Genomic DNA, 19,363 nt, shown 5'->3' with positions numbered 1-19,363 from the left:
AACTAAAGACAAAATCGGAAGGGAGATTAAATTTGTGAGAAAAGTGTTGGGGCTGGCGGGCAACTCTCAGTTTTCTGTTGTGGGAAGAAAAGCCTACGCTTTTGTTCCCCCATGACATGTTAAAACGACTCCATTTCTGATTTGAAAGGACTGAGAGTAGTCAGTTCTCTTCATTGAGAGTTTTATTTTACAAAGTTGCTATGAATGCTGATTTAGTGAAAACTGAAACACCATCCACAGGAGAAATGCAGGGTTAGTTTTCTCTGAGCCTCAGGACACAGCAAGTTCCTCAGTCGATCAATATATAACCTTGTTTTATGTGTATTTCTATTTAAAGTTACCTTATTTCATATACATTGTTGATTCAAGAACACTGAACTTAAAAGCCAACACATGCCTGAATGAAGCTTATCTAATATGTGGATGTGGATTTTCTCTGTAAGGTACATCACAATCTTCTGCACTTACGAGCGATATATGGCACTTCAGCACAACACTTGGAGATGATATTAATGAGCAAAATCAGTAGCAAATAGCACAAAAACTCAAAGTACATGGCAATAAATGGACTGCAGAAGGTACTTGTTTATAACAGAAGAGACGGAACAAGAAGGCAGAGCATGACCCTACTTTCACCTTAGCTGGAAATGGGTGCATTGGGCAACTCGAATTTTTTGTTGCTCTGTGCACATCTACGTATGACCACAGAAGTTCTACATGAGTGTTTTGGTGTTACAAACTAATATTAGCAAGTAAACAAATTCTCAAATATGGAATCCATGAAGTATGAGAACTGACTGCATACCGTTTATCAATATGGAATCTTGGGCATATAAAAATTATAGAACAGGAATTTATTTGCATTATTGAGGGGAAAAACACATTCACCTCTGTAGAGTGTCTAAAACGTTGTTAGAAAAAGATATTAACAAAAAAAATGTCAATAATAGGGCAGCCTGGGTGGCTCAGTGGTTTAGTGCCGCCTTCAGTCCAGGGTGTGATCCTGGAGACCTGGGACTGAGTCCCACATTGGGCTCCCTACATGGAGCCTGCTTCTGCCTCTGCTTATGTGTCTGCCTCTCTCCCTCTCTCTCTCTCTCTCTCTCTCCCATGAATAAATAAAATAAAATCTTTTTAAAAATGTCAATAATAAGTGAAAGTTCGAGATAGTACCCAGAGAAAAATTATTTGTAATATAAAGGAAGAATTATATGCCTATTAAAATATATTATAAAGCCATACTAGTTAATATACTGGTAATAGAACAGGGAAGTAGGGCAATAGAAAAAGTATAATAAAGGCCTAGAAACAGATTCACATACAAAGAAAGAATCTAGTCTAGTGGAGAGTGATATTAGAGAAAGAGGAGATTATTTAGTCAATGGTGTTTGCAAAACTGGATCACTTACATAGGCAAAATTAAGTTAGACCCTCTACTTCACAGAAAATATAAAGTTCATGAGAAATAAATATGTAACTGTGGAAATAAAACTACAAAGACAGTGGAAGAAAATATAGTACAAGCTAGATAAAGAAGAGAAAATTTAATCGATAGTGGAAGGAAAGCACAGAAAAGGTAAAAATGGAAATCAATGAAACAGAAAATAGAAAATAACAGACAAAATGAAACCAAAACCTGGGTCCTTTAGAAAGATCAATTAAATTAATAAATCTCAAAGAACACAGATCAATAAGAGAGAACACAGAAATTATATCAATAACAGGAAAGAAAGAAGGCATCCTTCGGGCAATGAGGATAATAAAAGAACATTGTGGGCAATTTCATGAGGAATTGACTCTAAGCAAATAAAGGAGAATCCTAAAAAAAAGAAAAAAAAAAGGAGAATCCTACTAAGTTTTTAAGGAAATTACATTGCCAATGAATCATAATTTCTCCTTGTCTATGGCTTTTGGGCCTCCAAAGCAACTCCAATTTATCAAGTCCCCACCCACAGAAAATAGGCTATAAATGTGGTGAAGCCCCTAAAAAAGGCACTTTCTCCAACATTAACTTTGGATGTGTACACAAAGGATAATGGCAGGAACAACCCAGAGGACAGTCGAGGCCCACAGATAACAATGGACAAAGAAATTCCTCTCATAAAGCTGGACCAGAGTCCAAGCAAATCATTTTCTCCACTTCCAGCTCAAGGAGTCTTCACAATTACCGCACTACGGGATTTGGTAATTGCTATGTACCAGTGACCCCTGTGTGTCTTGCAAGCTTCTCTTTTGTGAACATAGGTTTTTTATTATGGTAATCTTATCCCTCTTTTCACTACTAAATTTGGTTGTGGAAGGCGACAGACAACTTAGCAAATAATAAAAAAACAATAAGAATAATAAGAATTCCCATCCAATCCTGACTGAAAGGACTTTACATTATCCAGATGTCATGAACTTTAAGCTACATGCCCTAGCCGTTTTTTAAATTTACTTTTAAATGTAAATTTAATTAATTAACATATAATGTATTATTGGTTCAGAAGTAGAGGTCAGTGATTCATCAGTCTTATATAATGCCCAGTGCTCATTACATCACATGTCCTCCTTAATGCCCATCACCCAGTTACTTCTTCCCTAACCCCCTCCCCTCCATCAACCCTCCTCAGTTTCCCATGATTAAGAATCTCTTATAGTTTGTCTCCCTCTCTGATTTCATCCTGTTTTATATTTTCCTCTCTTCCTCTATAGATCATCTGTTTTGTTTCTTAAATTCCATATATGAGTGAGGTCATAGGATAATTGTCTTTCTCTGATTCACTTATTTCATTTAGCATAATATCTTCTAGTTCATCCACGTCATTGCAAATGTCAAGATTTCACTTTTTTTGATGGCTGATCCCTTCCTGATAGGGATCCCAATAAAGACCCTGCATGCCAAAGCCCCATCTCAGTGTTTGCTTCCAGAGAACCCAATCAGGTTGTTTGGGTGCCAAGGCTGATTTTGGAAAGCTTGCAAGACAATGGCTCACTTGTCCCATGGCTGGCAACCAGGACCTTTGTTTCTCAGTTTAGGAGTTAAGGTGGTCTGGTAAAGCCCAGGCTCACCAAAATCTGCTAAATTTCATCTTGTCATTGCTCATACTAACTGGAAAGTTGCCCTTGGCAGTCTGGAGAGGCATTCTCATCTAGCAAAAGGACTTTCTGAATGATTGGATCTCCATCTTTGGAGTGAACCAGGTTTGGCTCACCCAAATTTGAACCCAATACACTTTAATATTTTATAAAAAGCATTTTTGGGTTTACTTGTTTTTTAATTGGCTGTAGGCTTTTGATTTGCTTTGATTTTACTTATTTATGTTCCTGTTTATACATTTACCTCTGGAAGCAATTTAGTAGGAAAATGATGTTTGTCTTACTGTATTTTACTCACAGTATACATGGCTAAAGAAAGGAGCCACTTTATTTTAGTACCATATAGATGACTTACCAAGGAATTTTGAAATGAATAAAATTAAAACCATCACTAAACAGAGCCAAATAATAGTCATTGTTCCTCATGCAAACCAACAAATTCAAAATTATCTCCTGGTTTAGATAGTCCTTCCTTCAGCAAAAGCACACAGCAGAAACTAAAAGTTGGGAGCCAATTTAAAGTGTCTGAAAAGATTATTCAAAATCAAAGTCCCAAAACCTTGAAATTCATAACACTTCACAATTAACTGTGGTATAATATTGAGGTGAGAAACAATCCTTTTCATTCCCTAAAAATGAGGCCACTGAAACAGCCTTCCTGAAACTGAAAGACAGTATAGTGAGTTGAACAGCAGCACCCAAAAGGATATGTTCAAGTCCCGATCCATAGTCCCCATGAATGTGTCTTCATTTGGTAAAAGGGCTTTTGTAGGTATAATTAAGTTAAGGATCTCGAGATGAGATCTTCCTGGATTTAGAGCCCACCTAGAAGAGAAAGGTATTGTCCTAGAAAAAGGAGGGAGAAGTTTGGAGACATAGAGGTGAAGGCCATGTGAAGACTGAGGCAGAGATTGATATGTTGACAAGCCAAAGAACACCAAGAATTGCTAATAGTGATCAGAAGCTGGGAAAGAGGCATGGAACAGATCCTCCTCCAGAGTCTCTAGAGGGAACCACTCCAAAACTGTGAGAAAATAAATTTCTGTTGCTTGAAGACACTCAGTTTGTGGTAACTTGTTACAGTAGCCACAGGAAATTCATACAGATAGTGAGCAGTGACTTACTTTCACGGTGCCATGGGCTCCCCAACACGTGAGCTGAGCTTTGATTTGGGGCAGAGCCAAGTGTACTTTGAAAAGCCTGTGTGTTTATGTAGCAGGGATCATTGAAGAAATCCACTCGACATGTGTGCTTCATTAATGAGGCATCTCGATGGGACTGCACTCCTCTCTCCTGTGCATTACCTGTAATCATTAATGATCAACATATGTCTTACTTTGTAAACAATAAGTAAAATCATGTTTGAGTCTAGAACTGATAGGAAAGGAAGAGCCACTCCCCTCCTATACATATTTGAGTACTGACTTCTAGACCTGTAAAAACAAGATACACACCAGGCTTTCAGGGAAAGCACCCTCTCCTTGGCCTCCCAGACCCTCCCCGCCCATCCCTCAGCTGACCTACTGCTTCATCACCAGGTAGGAAACAAACTAGGAAGACCCAAGAGAGGAGCAGCCAGAGAAAAAAAGACAGCCAACTGTCCAGCAAACATCACAAACCCACACATAACACTGCTCAGGGCTGTGGTCCAGGAATCAAGAAAACACATATGTCATACAGAACATGAATATCTATTATTTAAACTGCTTTAAAAAAAAAAGATTTTGTTTGAGAGAGATATGCAAACAGTGGGGAGGAACAGAGAGGGAGACACACAGGCCAACTTGGGGCTCAATCCTTGACCTGAGTTGAAACCAAGAGTTCGATGCTTAACCCACTGAGCCACTCAGGCACCCTACCTTTTTTTAGAGAGAGCATGTGCACATGGGGCATGAGTGGGCAGGGGAGGTGCAGAGGGAGAGGGAGAGAGAACATCTTAAACAGGCTCCACATCCAGCCCAATGTGGGGCTCAATCTCACCACCCTGAGATTATGACCTGAGCCAAAATCAAGAGTTGGATGTTGAACCAGCTGAGACACTCAGGTGTCCCTAAACTGTTTTTCAAAACCTTATTACTTAAATTATTAAGAATGGAAAGTCTGTCTTCTCTCTATGCCCAAAGTTTTGTTTTGCCAAGCTCAGCCTCTAACCAACTGTTGATGTTTATTCTGGAATTTAATGGAAAGACCTCACCCCTTAGGTTATCACCTTCTTCCCTCTTACCCTGTTCCCTTCTCTTCCATTCTGTTCTATACACTGTGGCCAAAATGATCTTTTTTTTGAAAACCTAGTCATATTTTTCAGCGGCTTAAAAAACTCTTTACTGCCTCCCATTCCTCTTTGGATAAAGCTCAAACTTTTTTTGTCTTTTTTTAAAGATGTTATTTATTTATTCATGAGAGACACAGAAAGAGAGGCAGAGACATAGGCAGAGGGAGAAGCAGGCTCCCCGTGGGAAGCCCGATGTGGAACTCGATCCCAGGACCCCAGGATCACACCCTGAGCCAAAGGCAGATGCTCAACCACTAGGCCACCCAGGAGGTGTCCCAAAGCTCAAACTTTTCAACAAGCCCCAAGTTCTGATCCCATCTACCCAGCTTCCCTTGCAACTCCATGTTCCTCAGTCACTTTGCCCTTCTGGAAGAATAATCTCCACTGTAAGGCCATTTTCTCTGATTGCCATGCTCTTCCCACACTCTTCAAGTGTCAGTATAAGCATCTCTTTTCTCAGTAGAGCCTTCTCTGACCTTCTTAGACTACACCAAGTCTCTCTGCTTTGCTAGAAGTTTCTTCTTCACCTTTGAAGTCCATATCACAAGAAAAATTAATTCTATTATGTCATTTTGTTTAATGCCATCTAGACTGCATGTTCCGTGAATGTAGAGATCTTTTCTTCTAGCACATGCCTGGCATATACTTATGACAACAAAGTGTTACTGAATGGATGGGTAATAGCACCATATTTCAGTACCTGATGTCAGGAAATATTTTGTACCATCCAGATGGTTCTGTCCTCAGAATGTCAGGATAGATGGAACATTTATATTTTTGGCCATATGTGCTATCATGAAGCTGCCCTGAAGTAATGACATTCACATTCCATTGTCTTATCATAAAGCATCAGTCAACATCAGTCCTTTTATTGTTTCAGTCATTAAACCCCTTTAATGTGGTCCAAAAAGAACCAACTTTATATCAGATTTCACATCATGATGAATAGTGCTAAAATTCTTATAAAATATGGAGACCCAAGAGTATATCAAATAGGAGAAGCCCAGTCAGAAGACTACAGCCTTACTACCTACTCCTTTTCTCTTGGTCTGTCAGCTGTTACACATCACCTTGTCCTCCCTCATATTCTATATGTGGAATATCCTGAGGGAGGAGTGAGATTTCTAAAGAAGGAGGGGTGGTCAGGGCATTTCGTTTCTTTGTTGCATTTTACAATATATGACAGTCTCCATTTGTTTGGTTACATGGATCTATGAATATTATCTAGTTTAAACTTTAAACTGAACTTACTTTCATAAATGGCTAAGTGGTTAAAGATCACTACAAATAAATCAAAGATTGAAGATCACTTTTTTTGTTACAAAATCTTCCTCAGCTGCATTATGAGCTTATAAACAAGAATGACCTAATTAAATCAGAACATTGGTCTCCCAAAAGTTAAAATGATCAAGATTTGAAATGTGGATTTATGTCTACTTTCTTTATCAAATGCTCTATTGTATTTTGGGATATACATTTAGATATTATCTTGAGATATTGAAATATTATCTAATGATAGTACTCACAGCCACTATAATTAGCAGGACTCCTAACTCTGGGGAACAACAAAGGGTTGCAGAAGGGGAAGTGGGAAGTTGGGTAGGTAACTGGGTGACGGGCTTTAAGGAGGGCATGTGATGCAATGAGCAATGGGTGTTATACTATATGTTGGCAAATTGCATTTAAATAAAAAAATATGGTAGTGAGGATTAAATGAAAGAATGTGGATGAGACACTAACAGAATAGTGCCTGCTTAATAAATAATTAATATCTGCTCAGTTACCTATTTATTCATTGATGCTGGTGCTCTGCAAATGGTTCTTATCTCCTGCTATCCCTTTCTGTCTGTACCTAACTCCTATTTGTCCTTTAAGATTCTGTTCTGAATCCACCTCCTTCAAGAAGCTTCCCCCTTAGTGCTTCCCTCCCCAAGGCTGGGTCAGGCGCCACTCCATAACATAATATAGGTATGTGTTTACTTGTTCGTCTGTCTTCCCCTTGAGACTGCAAATTCCTCGAGTCCTTAAGAAGAGATTAGAACCCATTTATCTGTATATCTTCATCTTCAATGCCTAGTATGAAGCAGGTGCTCAAAAGAAAAATGTTTGTCAGCTGAATGAACAGATGCTGAATCTGCCTCAGTCTTCCTTTCTCAGCATATTTGACCCCGGTATGTTCTGAGTCAAACTTTAGCACAGGGCACGGACTCATTTGCCCCTTACAGAGAATGGCATGAGGTAACAACATCAGGTTTACCATCCCATAGAATTACACAAAAGCATTAATGCCTGTATCCAGTCTCTCTTGAAAATGACCATTTCTTTTTTCCAAACGCACTATTATATTTAACTCAGTAATGTTGCCTTTAATATGTATTTCACTCTATACCCAAATTTAAAATCTTTATTGGGTAAAGTATGTGGCTGATGAGAGTTTAACCACATACGCCAGCCATTGTGCATTCCAAAACTTATTTTTGCCAAGTATTACTCCAAGAACCGATCCAACCTGTTGAAGAGAGGATTGGTGGCAAAAAACAAATACATAGTGTACATAGTGTATATACTGTAAGAACCAAAGTTTTTAAGTGCAAGCCCTTAGGGCTTGTGAGAATTTAATGTCTTTTTGATCAAAAATATCTTATTTCCATTTAGAAAACATTATTCTATTTTGCTAATTTTTTCCATAAAGGAATTTAAAAGTAGGGATAGAGGGACACTGGGGTGGCTCAGTGGTTGAGCGTCTGCCTTCAGCTCAGGGCATGATGAGATCAAGTCCCACATCAGGCTTCCTACATGGAGCCTGCTTCTCCCTCTGCCTATGTCTCTGCCTCTTTCTCTCTGTGTCTCATGAGTAAATAAAATCTTTTAAAAAAAGAAAGCTTTAAAAAAAGAAAAGTAGGGATAGGTATCTTTTATAAGTCTGGTGATAAATATAGTTAACTTCTCCAAAAACCAGAAGACTATTGCAGTACTTATAATATACTGAAATTCAAGTTGTAAGTCAGTATTTGAATAAATAAATGTCTTGGGAGGAAAAGGCCAGATCTTACTGAAAATATTTGTATAGGTGTCTCTCAAATGCTTATGTATAAATCTCAAGGAAAAGCCGTAAAAATTATGTATTTGCTATTCTGGCAACTGCTATTAATTTGCTCACTGGTCAAGAATTTCAGATAAGTTTTTAAACATATGCCCTAGTAGTCACAGGCAGGCCCCAAGATAGGAGTACTTGATTTCTGGGTGTCTGTGAATGAATGGACACCATAGTAGTAAAGTCCTCCCTACAACAATAGGAGTGGCCTTAATTGTTGTTGCTCCTGGAGCAGGTGTTGAGTTCTTCTAACTTATGGTCTTAGTGGCTGAGGTCTAGGGAGATGGCTTCCTAGCATTCTGGATTCTCACTGGAACTTAGAACTGCTTTTCTAAGAAAACAATGTTGTAGCTCTGATTTTCAAGGGAAGAAAGTATCCAGCTGAAGGACTTTTTCCAAACTGCGAATACCATCTCTCACCTCACCAAGATTCTGAAAAGTTCCCAGTTATGAACTGTTACCTTAAGGCCACCACAAGGAAGGTAGCTCTGTACTGGTTTCCAATCCTCTCAAAGTTGGAGTGCAACTGAAGAACAGCCACTTGCAATAGAAACTTCTATTGTATTTGTCATTCCAAAATATGTATTTAAGCTCTAGTACAGGCAAACCAGAAGAGTAGAACATGGTGCACTTGTCTAGGAGATAGTCATCATGGCTAAAATTAATTCTGGAATGAACTAATTCTGGAAATATATTCCAGGCTCTCAGTAAAGTCTGTTCATAAGTTTGGATCTGCTTATATTGGCTTAGGACATATATAAATCACAAAAGAATAAGGGGTTACATTGTTTGTTGGATTTGAAGGAGAAATAAAACCAAGATAAACAGAAACAATAAGTTGGATTCTATGACAAGATTACATTTACAAAAAGAAATATCTTGAATAAGACTGAGACAGTACCTCTATAACCTCTATAACCATTAGTTCCTTCACAAATGTATGTTTTGGGGGCTCTTGACAAAAAACTAGGAGACCATGCCCCTTTTCTTCAATGGTAGTGTTGTGATTTAGCATATGGTACATCATTTTAGTAATGTTGATTTTCCTTCAGTGAGTTCCCCTCAGAAGCCATGTGACTGTGCCACATGTCACATGGCTGCCACACAGGCTGTGCCATCAAGACTGTTTAATGGAGAGGAGGAAGATGAGCTGGGAAGGGAGGTATTTGATAGGACCAAAAATTCAGGAGTTCTTTGTCTAGGTCCAAGACTCTCTCTGCTGTCCTCTCTATGTGCAGTGATCTAGGATGTGGTCCTGGCACACCAGGAATTCTAGTTTCCATTTATACTTTTCTTCTAGGAGCCTTTGCACTTACCTTTAATTTAATTTGTTTTAGTCATATTACTTAGAGTTAGGTTAAAATTGTAAATAACTTTAAAGAATGGCATGGAATTTTAATAGCTACCAAAAAGAACCATATTTTTAAAGAATTAACAATACCATCTAAACCCACTACTTCTGTTATTTTTGCATGGTGGAGGAAGGTAGGAATCATAGCTGTACCTAAAATGATAAATTTTTATGTATCTCCCACATATAAGAAATAATAAAATTTAAGGCACCTGGGTGGCTCAGTCAGTTAAGTGTCTGACTCTTGATTTTAGCTCAGGTCATAATATCAGAGTTGTGAGATCGAGTCTTATGTCATGCTGGGTGGAGCCTGCTTGGGATTCTCTCTCACCCTCTGCCTCTGCCCCCTACCCACTGCGCGCGCTCGCTCTCTCTCTCTGTCTCTCTGTCTCAAAAGAAGTAAATTAAATTAATAGGTTACAATGGCATAATTCCATAAGAAGAATGAAAATATTCTAGGGGTGCCAGAGTGGTTCAGTCAGTTAAGCATCTTCCTTCAGTCCCAGGATCAAATCGTACATCGGGCCTCCTGCTCAGCAGGGAGTCTGCTTCTCCCTCTGCCCCTCGCCCTGCTTGTGCTCTCTCTCATGTGCTTGGGCATGCTCTCTCTCTCTCTCAGATGGATAGATAAAATCTCTTAATAAATAAATAAGTAAAATATATATATACCCTTAGAAGTGCTTACCTTCTAGGTGCCAAATTCCTGCTAATTTAATTTGAGTCCCTAAGCATGGCTATCCAACTCTATTTCTCCACCATCTTATCAATACCATCCAGTTATCTCCCTCTCTAATGCTATAAAACTTTGCTTCCCAAAGAAATATGTACCTTCAACAATTTAAAAAAATCAAATTACTAACTAGGGCATAACTTTATGACAACGTATGTCCAACCTGGATGGTTGATATTCTACATTTGTGTTGTGGAAAAGTTGTGCCCAACATAACTATCACGTGCAGTAATAAGACATTTAATGCCCTAGGAAGTAGGGCAAGTGGAGTAGATGGGACCCCCTAATTGAGTCTCTTGCATTTCAGATTTCTTTTTGTTTTCTGCTTAAAGATTTTACCTTAATTCTAATGGATCTGACAAGCATTGATTTTCACATTAGCTTAATGTCTGATCTTCTTTGAAGTGGAACTCCCTTGAGTTTTAAGCAGAGAAGCATCTTTCCAGGAAGACCTCTCATGATGTTACAGCAGTGAAAGACCTCATAAGGTAGAATGATAGTGTGGTAGAGCCCACAAGAGTGAGTCTAAGTCATGAGCCTGTCAAGTGACACATGCGTGGCATTCTGGGACTCTCAGAGTGTGGAAAGCCGGCCGCTGAAGTATTATATGTTTGGTTATATAAACCGGACTTCCCCAGGAAGTCTTTAAGAGCCAGGGCCACACACAACCACATGACCTACAAGGAATAAGGAGAGCGGCAGATGGCGGAGGACAATTGTACCTACCTATTGCCCTGCTTTGTTCTAAACAGTTCTCATACACACTGCTGCACTTGGAGTTTCCAGGCTGCACAAACAACAAATTGTGAAACATTTACAAACATAGTATATATCCATACTTTCAAAAAGCAACACTAGCAGATGCTCCCAGCAGAATACAGCTGACAAATTCACTTTCCGACAGGAACTGAGATTCTGGGTGGGGAGCATAGAGTCCTATGGGAGTGCATTATTTGGGGGCTGCAAAGATGGGTCTGGAGCGAGGAGTCATAAAGGCTGCCAACATAAGGCCTATATCCTGAGGGTTGCTGCCTGTGCTTGGGAGGTTCCCAGCCAGGACTCAATCCAAGTCTCAGGCCAGAAAGTGTGATTTCCAGGACACTTTGTATAAATAGTATTTAGCAAACCTCTATCTAATAGTGACAGATTGGAGCCCTATTCTACTGAGGTTTATGCCAGGCTCATTTTTCAACCTTGACAATCTCATCCATCAGGGGTTGCACTGATCCCCTATGGATCTAGATCTAGATTGTCTTCAACAGTGGGATGATATCACTGATGCCTTCGAGAAGGGCAATATCTATCCTTCAGAAAGACTGATCTGGAAGTACCATGCAGAATGGTTTGGGGGAATGAAACTGGAGACAAGGAAGGAGTTTTCAGAATCACCTGGGCAAGTAAAGACCAGAGCTCAGAAAGGTGCAACAGGAATATGAGAGGTGGGATAGATTCAAACGATTTCATGGCAGAATTCTAGGTCTTAAAGACTGAGTTGATGTGGAGCCCAAAGTGAGAAAAGCAAAAGACTGCAGATTAATGAAAGAAGAGCAGTACTATTAATAAACATGAGTAAATCTGTAGAGGAATCTGATTTGGAATCAAGGAGAAAATGCTGATTTCAATCTTAACATAAGCAATGTAATGTCTATTGCATTATAGCTGGAGAGATAGGTAGTAATTGAAAACAAAGAAGCTGGAACAATGTGTATACAGGTGGCATACCAGAGGAGAAACCAAGGTCGAGGCCAAACACAGAGCAAGGGTGGTAAGGGCAAGGGCTTGGATTTGTAGGTGAGTGGAAGAAAATAAGGTCTAACAAGAAAAGATGTGATAGCATTATCAACAATAGCCAAGCTATGGAGAAAGCCCAAAAGTCCATTGACTGATGAATGGATAAAGAAGATGTGAAAAAAAAAACAAAAAAAAAAGAAGATGTGGTATGTGTGTATATACACACACACACACACACACACACAATGGAATATTACTCAGCCATCGAAATCCTGCCGTTTGCAATAATGTGGACAGAGCTGAAGTGTATTATGTCAAGTGAAATAAGTCAGTGAGAGAAAGACAAATACCATATGATCTCACATGTGGAATTTGAGAAAGAAATCAGATGAGGGGCCCACCCCTCGAGTGTTACAGCCCCCCGGCAGAAGAAAAAAAAAAAAGAAATCAGATGAATATATGGGGGGGGGGGGGGGAAGAAAGAGGGAAATAAGCAACAAGCCATAAGTGACTCTTAATGACAGAGAACACACTGAAGGTGGATGGAGGGGACTGGGTGGGGGATGGGCTAGACAGATGATGGGTATTAAGGAAGGCACTTGTTGTGAGGAGCATTGGGTGTTGTATGTAAGTGCTGGATTACTGAATTCTAGTCCAGAAACCAATTTTACACTCTATGTTAACTAACAAAATTTAAATTAAAAAAAGATGTAACTTACTTTGAAACATACCAAAATTAAGACGTACTGATGGATGATAGCTATATAGGATGACAGGGCAAACCTGGTGAAATGTTAAATGTAGTTAATCGTAGACTCTAGACAGTGAGTGTATGAGTGTTCAATGTATAACTCTTACATAACTTTTCTGTATGTTTGAAAAAATTGATAATAAAATGTTGGACAAAGGTTTCAAAAGCTGCAAAAGAGATGGGGGATAAGAATGACACAGCCTTAGAAGATAATAGAAGAGGTCTACAAAAAGGAAGGGGCAGCCTACAGGTATCAAATTCTATAGACAGATTCAGAATATTGATGAAGAAAATTGATTTGAACCATCAGTGACCAAAAAAACCATTGGTGACCACTGTAAAAGTGATTCCCATCAAGTCGTCAAGCAGAATTCAGATCTTAGAAATATAGTGCTGATGTGAAACCTGGGATAGAGACAATGTTTTCTAGTTTATGGGTAAAAAAGGAAGATGAGAAGGAGACAAGACATTATGAGCTGGTTGGAGGAATCCAAATTTATTAGCAGATGGAAGAGGGATAACCAGTAGACAAAGAGAAAATAAAGACTGAGACAGGGGTTGATGCAACAGAACAAAGGCAGAGGGTTGAAAGGAGGAGAGGATATCAGGAGGTCAGGTGAAGGATCAGCTGTGGAGGCCGTAGCTAAGGATGAGCAGCAAGGAGAACATAGGAAGACTGGAGATGGAGAAGGGTGATGTTAAAAATAACATGCTGGACTTCCTAGTGAAGGGAGATGTGAAGTCATCCACATCGGCCAAAGTTGGGGGATTCAGAGCAAAAATGATCTAGTGCAGGCTCCAACAATGATTCATTCTCTGGCTCTGTATTGAGGAAGATGATACTTTCTCTAAACTAGTGCTTGAAAACTCTCAAATTAAACTCTCTAGTGACAAGGACAGAATCACATTGCTAAGTTCCGGTAACAATAAAACATGACTTACCAAGTAGCACAACTTTTCACACCGTATGGGGCAGTAAGCCATTTGTTCTGTGGCTTGGACTTTGATCCGCACATCTGAAACACCACCTGCAGGTGGCTGCTTCCCTGGGATTTCATTGTAATACTCATGATCTTCTCGCTCCTCAGCATGATCATCAATAGGCACCCCCTCACTGTAAGGGAAAAAAGAATCCCCAAGAGGCTGGGCGGGAATTCAAATGCTGTAGGGGAGGCAGAGGGATCAGAACCATGCAAATCATCTGAAAAACTTTGCATTCATGTTTTAAGTTTATAGCTCTTCTTAAGTGATGTCAAACATCTGGATGGAAGCAACCAGATGGTTGAGTTGTTTAGCTTTCCATAGACAATTAAAGTAGGGTAAGCCAACAAAAAGTGCCAAGGGTGATGCTTTTGTGTCTCCTCCCAGTGATTAAGAAACACACATACACACACAAACACATATATGAACTCTGAATGTAAGTCATTTTTGCCAGTGGAGCATAAAAAAAAGTTTTCCTGAGTATCTTCAGCACACTTTGATTGTACCATTTTGGAAATATTCTCCTAAAAAAAATGTTAGATATTGGGCAGAGGGCCTAGTCCAGTTTATTAAACCAAGATGAGAAAAATAAGAGAGCTATGGCCAGTTATCTTGTCTGCACAAATCTGGAGGAGTATATGGGATTCATAAAGAAATATTAGAACCATATGTGGCAAGTGGGTAGATTTATGTAAACATGCATTGTTTTAAAAATTGAAACAGGACAAAAAAAAACAAAAAACAAACAACTTTTCTTCCAAATTGGAATTAGTAAAAGTTTCTTATGAAAAAGAATAAATCAAGTCCTTTTGGACTGAACTGATTCCACTAACAACTCACACAGTCTTGTTGGGTTCATTACATGTCAACAAAACGATAGCACTAAGATATTGAGTGTTACCCTGGGAAAAATTCAACATCAAGGCCTCCTAAGAACCCCCCTCCTTTGTTACCCCAGACCACCTTATAAAGGGTGTTGGCTGATACACAACATAACTAATTGGGGGAGGAGTATATTTAAAATTAAACAAGATTGAGTTTTTGTCCCTTGGGTGTGAGAGACCTCACTGCACTCCACACATGCTGAAGTCTGTCAGGCCTAAAGGGCCTGGCTTTCCTTCCAGAGTTTCTGTGCCTCAGATAGAACAACCAGATCCTTGGGTCACATCACCTTTCAGCCCTCCCACCGTTTAGCTGGAGCTCATCTATTTACACTGCAAACCAGCAAACTAATGGTGATTCTTGTTACAGACATTTGATTCTTACTATTTTGTTCTTCATTCTTGATTTTTTCTTTTCTTTTTTTAGTTGCAAGAGATCTGGGATTGGAATGATTCTGAGAAATGTATTGATGTCTGTTATTTTATGATAATAGTTCATTAAGTCGTAGCTCTCTATATCAGAGAAACAGGGCATATTCCTGTTTCTCTGATACAAAGCAAGAGGAAATATCTGGATAAATATAAATGGAAGAAGAATAGAAAATGACATTATTAGTTTGTACTGAAACTGCCTATTTGTAAGAAAAAAATATGAATTTCATTAGTTTGAAAATTCACTTTAAAATAAAACAAAACAAATATAGTAAGTCAAATAATTATAGAACTCTTGGCTGACCTTTCACAAGAAGTATTCAAAGAAGGATTTTTCAAATACTGTTTAAACCGGAGTTCAAAAGCCTGCCCTATGGTGCTTATGACATCTTGGGCCATTCCACTGCGGCACTCCAATATATGGCAGGCTGCAAGAGAACATACCAAAACAAAAACAAAAACAAAAACAACAAAACACCTGTAATAAGTTGTCAACAAGGAAAGGTTTTATATAAAGTCAAAATCATTCCACAACACAAACTTTTAATTGAGTGAAACGGAGCAGGTTTACAAGTTCTTTTCAGTTCTGAAGTAGCGGAAAAGAATACCTCATTTTTCATATGGATCAAAGAGAAGAAACAGTCATATTTTACATTTAAATATCGCAAAAAAATTGACAAATTCTGGTCTCCAGACAGGTATTTTTGGGCCTCCATTTTTTATAAAACTAGAGTGATCTTAATCATGTGACTTGTATTCAATGTTAGCTCTAGAATTCGGTACAAAAGATGCTTAGGGCAGCAATCTGACAGGAAGATAAGGATCATGCTGTCATCTTTGCATGGTATTTTGTCTTTGCAAAAATATAACTTTCCAAATCTCCCCCATACCCTGCTCCCCTCAAAGTGAGGGATGAGCTGCTGGTGAAGATAGGAGCTTATAATACCCCTTTGCCCTGTCATTGCCACTAGAAAGTAGTGATGGTGTGGTAATCCCTGTCTTCAAAATTCTACTAAAGTACTATCTCCATCAAGCATCAAAAACAAGATTAAAAAAAAAACAACAAGATTTTGTGACAATGACATGACCAGAAGATATTAAAATTTTTATTAGATAATTTCTCTGAGAAGCAGCTACTGAGAAGGGGGGAGTTTGCACATGTAATTTAAATAAATAAATTATGAAGGGTGCAGCTGATGGAATATCACAAATGAGCAAATCTGCTGCTGCTGCATAAAAACAGGAGCTTCTGTTCAGGGACTATAAATTCACCTCCCACCATATGGAATACCATTCTTGCTTCGGTGGGATATGGGGTCTTGCTTAGAGCCTTGCAACATGGCAATTTATTGAAATGGAAGTTTCATAAGGATGGCTTAGAAAGAGCCCTGAGGATAATTTTTATTTGGAGGCAATAAGTCCCATGAGAAATAACATTTTTCAAAAATATGTTGGTTTGTGTAGCCTGAAGAATGGAAGGATGAGAAAAAGCTTGATAACAGTTAAATATATGCAATAATGTTGCAAAAATTGTTAGCTATTCTCTAAGAACAGAAAGGCTTAAGCAAGTGCATGGGGAATTAGAGTAGATGCCGAGAGTAGATGTGTGTGAAACCAACAGAAGGACACATTACTAAAAGGGACACCTAAAGAGAGAAGAGCTGTCTTTATAGCATGATTCAACTGTGCTGACTTGGAAGCATGATTTCACACTTGCATTCTCTTGGAAAGGATTCTATATCTATTTAAAGCAGAAGGCAATTCATTTACATCTGATAGAATTTGCAAAGCCTATACCAGTACGTAATAGTAGAACCTACAAGTGTTTCTTCTCTTAGCCTTCTATTAATAATTATATCTCAAGGAATCTCAGACAATTCTTATTCCAGAACTAACTTGACTTTCATTTAAAGGATTTAGATGAAGGAGCACCTTGGTGGTGCAGTACGTCAGGTCATGATCTTGGGGTCATGAGATGGAGCCCCGTGCCAAGCCCCCAGGCAGGTCTCCAAGGTGAGCTCAAGTCTGCTTGGGATTCTCTCTCCCTCTCCCCTTTCTACTTGTGCTCCCTCTCTAAAATAAATAAATAAATCTGTAAAAAAATAAAATAAAAGATTTAAATTAAATTTTTAGAAGGCATGTGTTTGTATGTGCCTGTGTGTGGGGGAGGAGTTATTAAATCAAACAATGCCAAGGTGTCAAACCTCTAGAATTATCATTACCATCTCTTATAAGGTTGTCCCTTTAAAGAAGTGACTTGGATCCTAATATAGACTTAGGAGCTAATTCTAGCTTCAAAACTTATTAAGAATGTCTATAAATATATATCCTTTCTAACAAAGAAAAATGATTGATCTATCTTTAGGCTGTCATTTTAAATTGCTCTTTCTTTTTCTCTGCAGTAGCTTCACACATGACCAACACATAGAAGGTGTTTTAAAAATTGTGTTGAATAAATCCATATTGATTTTCCTGAATTGCATCAATACTTCTAGTGCGAGAAGTTGTCTTCAATTGCATTGAAATGGCACCTGCAGTGGACCCCTAGTGAGGCAGGTTCTTCCAGCCATTGAGTGGTACGAATCACTACTTGGTTTGCTCTTGGAGATATCCTTAAACCTACAAAGTGCCCTTGGAAAGTGCCCTCCAGTTGAGCCAAGAGAAGTCGTATTACCTTATGATAAGAAAAGGCAATTCACTTGAATTCTTTTGTTTTTCATCTCATAAATTTCTGGGTCAATTAAAAATAAAGTTAAGATCAGAAATCATAAAAGGATACAGGAAATTATTTTTTAAATTTAAATTTTTCTTACGTTCAAGAAGAGGTCTAGAGCTGAAGATAGGGAAGATAATGAGAGAGACAGGAAATTCAAATATTTGCACATACATATACACACCCGAAGGAAAATGAAAATGTATTTCCCTTTGAAGGGATGAGAAAACAAGAACGCTTAAAAGAACTCCATGGAAAGATCCAGATTCAAGTTCAAATTCCAATTATGCCACAATCTGCATGATCCCGAACAAATCACTTTTCAGAAATACCCTCATCTGCCAAGACAGAGCACAGGTGATGTTTGAAGTCCCTTATTGCTTTATAGAAATCCTAACCTCCCTCTTTCACAGCAGCTTACACCCTCTGAGGAACAGACATGTGGGCTCTTGTGGCATGTGGGTACTCAGGAAGGAAGGAAACACCAAATCCACCAAACATCTTCTACCTCTTCTCACATACTTCTAAAATGGTTTTACTTGTCTCAATTCTTCTGATTCTGATACTTTGAGGATTTGGTCCTGTTCTTGGGCTGATGCCACCAACATGTTCTGCTTTGCTTTGGATAACCTCATCAATGCCATATTACTTTTTTGAGAAGATTAATAGAAAACAAACAGTGGTGCCCATCACCATGAAAGGATGACACTGGACGAAATGGTTGACCCTGTGTGATGTTCTGTGCAGCCTCACTACTTTCAGCGAACACACATAGTGCTGTTGTTGCTACTCATAGTACGCTGCTCTGTAAAAAACTGTCTTTTTGAGGTTGGTCATGGGCCAGACGGGCTCTGAATCACATACAAATGTGCCCACTTCCCAGTATTAGGCTCATCTCCAAAGGTCTGGATAAGCAGCTAGGTTGGCCAAGAACTGACCAATCTTTAGCTAACGGGAAGAATGAAAGACAAGTATATGGAAAGTCCCAATTGCCAAAAAATAATGTGACTTTCCAATGATATGATAACTTGGTATGGAGGCCTGAGATGGAATCAGATGCAAAATGGGTTCTTTTCATTTCACCTATAGCCAGATAGACCCACAACTCTACCTTTGGGTATCAAGTATCATATTAAGGAGAATTTTTTAAAGTCTTAGATTCATATTCTTCAGCCTTTTTCATTTGGTTTCCTAATTGGAACAAATGAACAAATGAACAAATGGCTGAGAACTATTCTTAGAGGATAATGGGCCCTTCCCTACTAGTTTTATATTTATTTTTAATAGTCCAGGGGTATTTTTTAGATTTAGATTTGGTTTTTTAATAAACTAGAAATTCAAAAGTGCAA

The 19,363-nt window shown here is 38.7% G+C and overlaps 1 protein-coding gene across 1 annotated transcript in view; it reads right to left on the bottom strand.

Annotated features, from left to right (window-relative positions):
* Nucleotides 1-19,363, bottom strand: part of SHC4 (SHC adaptor protein 4) — a 127,713-nt gene that overhangs the window by 15,251 nt on the left and 93,099 nt on the right. Inside the window, exons 7-10 of the mRNA XM_041745191.1 lie at nucleotides 15,606-15,729; nucleotides 13,950-14,121; nucleotides 11,252-11,312; nucleotides 4,203-4,382 (exon numbers count right to left, since the gene is read on the bottom strand). Of these exons, the coding sequence (XP_041601125.1) occupies nucleotides 4,203-4,382; nucleotides 11,252-11,312; nucleotides 13,950-14,121; nucleotides 15,606-15,729 (537 nt within the window). The remainder of the gene's footprint in view (nucleotides 1-4,202; nucleotides 4,383-11,251; nucleotides 11,313-13,949; nucleotides 14,122-15,605; nucleotides 15,730-19,363) is intronic.

The sequence above is a fragment of the Vulpes lagopus genome, chromosome 2 (assembly GCF_018345385.1).
Source record: "Vulpes lagopus strain Blue_001 chromosome 2, ASM1834538v1, whole genome shotgun sequence".
NCBI lineage: Eukaryota > Metazoa > Chordata > Mammalia > Carnivora > Canidae > Vulpes > Vulpes lagopus.
Note: the sequence above shows the minus strand (reverse complement) of the source record. Positions and strands in the feature narration are given on the sequence as shown.